The sequence below is a fragment of the Hemibagrus wyckioides genome, linkage group LG27 (assembly GCF_019097595.1).
Source record: "Hemibagrus wyckioides isolate EC202008001 linkage group LG27, SWU_Hwy_1.0, whole genome shotgun sequence".
NCBI lineage: Eukaryota > Metazoa > Chordata > Actinopteri > Siluriformes > Bagridae > Hemibagrus > Hemibagrus wyckioides.
The window spans coordinates 20,175,703-20,180,236 of record NC_080736.1 but is presented as its reverse complement, the minus strand read 5'-3'; the positions used below and the strand labels follow the sequence as shown (position 1 = coordinate 20,180,236).

The 4,534-nt window shown below is 38.0% G+C and overlaps 1 protein-coding gene across 1 annotated transcript; it reads left to right on the top strand.

Moving 5' to 3' along the window:
* On the top strand, positions 1-4,534 carry LOC131347726 (uncharacterized). The gene is made up of 10 exons (XM_058382081.1): positions 1-114; positions 821-1,174; positions 1,254-1,469; positions 1,771-2,088; positions 2,182-2,421; positions 2,896-3,011; positions 3,124-3,154; positions 3,252-3,329; positions 3,444-3,521; positions 4,217-4,534. The coding sequence occupies exons 1-6, from the start codon at positions 24-26 to the stop codon at positions 3,009-3,011; spliced, it is 1,335 nt and encodes a 444-aa protein (XP_058238064.1). The 5' UTR covers positions 1-23; the 3' UTR covers positions 3,124-3,154; positions 3,252-3,329; positions 3,444-3,521; positions 4,217-4,534.

Sequence of the window (4,534 nt, the reverse complement as noted above, 5' to 3'; positions counted from 1 at the left end):
CAAGAAGATCCAAAAGTAAGCATATGTTCTTCCAGTTTTTCAGCTCTCTAAGTGGAACTATAGACATTGAATCCAGAATGTTGCTGCTGCTGATCCTGTTGTTGAATATTACAGGTAGGGTTGCTCTTTTCGTCACCTGTTAATATGAACCTGTCTCTGTTATATGGTATATGTTGGCTCTGTGGGACTTTGTCTCAAAAGTCTAAACTAAAGAACTAAACATCCACTTAATCAGCCCTGAATAAAAATGTACTATAGGTGACAAGGGACAATTATTTGAGGTTTAGGGAGGTTAAAAGTGGCATCTAAAGACTCCTGTGACTGTTTATAAAAATTTGTAAAAAAAAGCAAAATCATATCTTTTGACAGTGAATAAGATTATTATTATTATTTTTTACATAATAGTGTTCATAAACTGTATATATAATACACTTTTGTTCTGTGTGTTGCGTTAATTATCTACAAGTAACCTTTCGGATGTGTAAAATATTTCACTGGTTTAAACCATTAATCCTCTGTGTATCTACACCACAGCTGCTGAGCGGTTGTGTAATTCGTAGTGGTATAATCCGTCATAGTTCACCAGACCTGATAGGTGATATCAGTAACGAATCACAGTGACAGACTGTACGTTTTATTGCTCTTATACCAGCGCACCCTCACCAGCTGCCATTTTTTCTACTCTTGAAGGAGAAAAGGGAACAAAATGCAGCTTTGTTATGTTGCTGAGAGACTTTTTATCTCCCTCAAAGGAAACTGTGTTCATAACAAACATAAAGCTGTTTTAATTATATTTTAATATTTCATGTAAACGATTCAGTTTCAGTGTCAGGGATCCAGAACCTGAAAGTGTCATGCAGTCATGAGAAGATCTGTGCTCTGAGGGAGTCGTCTGTAAACCTGACGTGCTCTTACTCAAATATCATCACCACCACTGGATTCTGGTTCAGCTTCAAGGACAAGGCTAAATGGAGGGAGGAGGAACATCCAGAGGATTTAGCTTTAGACTCCGACTACGCCGGACGTGTGAATTACACAGAGGTGACAAACTCAAGATCGACTCTTACAATAACAGACCTGAGAGAGAGAGACGCGGGGGAATATCGCTTCATGCTCATTACGGATAAAGGAGAGAAATACGTGAGCTCAGCTGGAGTTACTCTGACAGTTACAGGTAACAGAGCAGCTAGTCCGGAATAAACTGTGTTGTTGTACATGTCTGTGATGAAATATTCACCTTTAACTTCATTTAGACCTGCAGGTGATCCGTGACTACAAAAATAAAGCTCTAATCTGCCACACTTCCTGTCATCTAACCTTTGCTGCTAATGTATACTACTGGTACAAGGATGGACAATACATACAGGATAACAAAGACACCCAGGGAACTTTCCCTTTAAGCAATGATGAAGAAGTCAGTTACTCCTGCTCTGTTCACGGCTATAACGAGATTCGAGCTCCTTCTCTGTGTGAGTATTCATTTTGCTGCAATGGAAATATTTTTGGGTTAGTTTTGCAAAGTCCCTACATGGTTTGAATATCAAAACATGTTAAGTGAAGAAACACTCACATACAACACTCTCGTATAAACATAATGTCGAGCTGTAACTAATTGAACCTAATGCAATGTGCAATTGTGAGAATCAATCAATCAATCAATCAAACAATCAGCAGGTAGGCAGCGAAAACTTACTGCTGTTATGGTTTATGGAGGCTGAAGCTTTAAAAATCAATTTTAAACCATCTCTTCATGACCTGTTACCATTTCAGGTGTTGGAAGGAACTGTTTGAACGTGACCTACCCAGACAAGAGAGTCTGTGTTTTGGAAGGGTCTTCAGTGGAAATTGCTGGAAATTACATGTTTTCCAGTGGACAGAGTGTTAAAGAAGTATTCTGGCATTCTTCTAAGGACTTCAAGGACCTGAAGCATGAGTTTACTAATCGAGTTGAATATGTGAAGCAAGACAGAAACTGCGCTCTGAAAATGAACCAGCTGAGAAAGAACGACTCTGGAGAATATCGGCTTAGAGTAGTTTATACATCTAACCGATTATCTGGTAGACCTGGAGTGGTTCTTAATGTTACAGGTTAATATCCCCCACTTAACTGTCTCTACATCTGGTCTCTCTGCATCATTGTACATCTGTTAAATCCTGTTCCTTTATTTTGTGCACGTTCAGATCTGCAGGTAAGACTGAGTCACTATGCAGGGTCATCAGAAGAACGGACGACAGTAACGCTGAGCTGCATCACGTCCTGCACTCTGTCCAACAGCCCCACTTACCTGTGGTACAAGAACGGACAGCCTGTTACTGATAAACTCACCAAACACAACAAACTCTACCTCTTCTTCAGCAAAGATGCAGGGAACTACTCCTGTGCTGTGAAAGGACATGAGGATCTCCGCTCTCCTGAACAACGTGAGAATCAGTCATTATCTAGAAGGTTGTGGTAGCTCAGGTTCTGGTGGTACTTAACTTTATCTTAAAAAGCTTTTTGCTTGCTTTGGATTATGTTTTATTTGTAAGTCACTTTGGACTTAGGTTTCAGTCAAATAAGTAAAGATGGAAAATCCAGGATTGCTTATGAGGCATTGCGCACTGTGTGTTTGTGTGTGTTGTGTGTGTGTGTGTGTGTGTGTGTGTCGGGGGGGGGGGGGGGTTAATGTATATATAGCACAGTGCTTTGTACTATCGGGTTTTCTACCATTTTTAGAAAAGAGAAGTTTATGTTTAAATTTGCATTTTTAAAAAATTTTTTTTGCAATTCCTTGGTGACATGACCAGAGAACAGTAATCACTTTAATCACTTCTGCTTTTACAAAAGAATTAAATAAATAATTTGTCTGTCAACAAGGTTTCCTGTAACACTAACAGTTGTCCATGTGCTAAAAGTTTATTTAAGTGATGAAGAGAACCACGCTGTAGTGTGGAAGCTGTATGCTGTATGGGGAGCTGCTGCTGCACTTGTTCCTGCTTCTCTCTCTTCTTATCGCCGTCCTGTGTGTTAAGTGAGTGACTGAATTCTTTTTGTTACCAGAATCATAATCCAATGTTAAACATCAGACGAATTAAGCAGGAACAGATTGAACAGCCTGGTTTTTGTGTCCTTTGTGTGAACAGGAGGAAGAAAAGAGAAGAAAGAGACACTCAGGTACTAGAGAGAGAATTTCATGTTTTAATCTTCTTAAAGTTCCTATGAATCTGTTATTGAATAAAAACTAAAGAGGTTTTCTCTTCAATTCTCTCAGTGTGTTCCAACGCCTGGAGATGACACATACACAGCGCTGAACCTCATGACTGTGTCCCCAGAATATGACACACTGCAAGTAAGTATACAGTCTTTCTGTGTGTGTGGGTGTGTATGAAGGAGAGTGTGTTGAGTGTGTGTGTGTGTGTGTGTGTGTGTGTATTGTTTCTTTAAATTCTCATGTCCCCACTAGAATATTAAAAGCTCTGCCAGTGACACTTACACCACCCTGAACCCTGCACCCATGTGCTCTGATTATGATACACTGAGGGTAAGTAAGTGTGTGTCTGCATGCGTCTGCGTGTGTCTGCATTTGATGTTCCATATGCTGAAGTTTAATTCGATCCAAACACAAGGTCAACAGTCTTACAACATGTTTCATGAATAGGCAAATAATAGACCAAAGGCTCATAACATACGCACAGAGAATAAAACTTTACATTGGACAGTATTGCTTTTGTCTTAATTGTGGGTCTGGTCTTATTTGTCTTTGTTTCTGGATTTGTGTTGGCTTGCTTTCTTTAATTGTTTTTAATATCGGAGATTTTAACTTGTATATGAATATACATAATGTGTATATGTAAGTGTAGTAAAGCGTGATGTTATATGTTTTGAAGTCAATTTAGGTTTACATTAGGTTTTTTTCATGAATAAAATTACAGTCAGGAAGATGATAAGGATATAAATGTTTTCTCCCAAATTATAGGATTGTCATCAGTACGGCATTTTATCTGTAAATGCTTCTGTGAACAAATGAAATCGTTTTCAGTCTGATAAATACACCCACGGTGTGTGTACTTATGTGTGTGTGTCTGTGCATCTGTGCTGCCATTGATAGAGTTTTTACTTCTCTAAACTCTTACACCAACATTATTATTTATGGCATTATTTATATTTTATATACATTATTTTAACATTTATTTATAACCTTATTACATATTTTATCTTAATTTGTGCATTTTACAGAAGTGAAACAACCTGCAACCACAGTCTCTGGGAGTAAGTGTGTACTCTATAAGTGTGTGTTTGTGCAAAAGGATGTTTGTTTAAGGACTGAAGTTGCAAAAAGAATTTCTGTCTCAAGAAGACATTTGTGTCCGTTCAATCGGTTCTGTAATGTTGACTAAAATTGTTGTTAATGTCTTTGTATTTAGTTATTTAAACATTTTAAATACTTTGTCTGATGTCCTCAGCATTTGTTATTTTTATGTCTTGTAAACTAGAATAAAATGATGATAAAGTAAGGAACACACACCTCCCTGTACAGAAATTCTATTTTGCCTG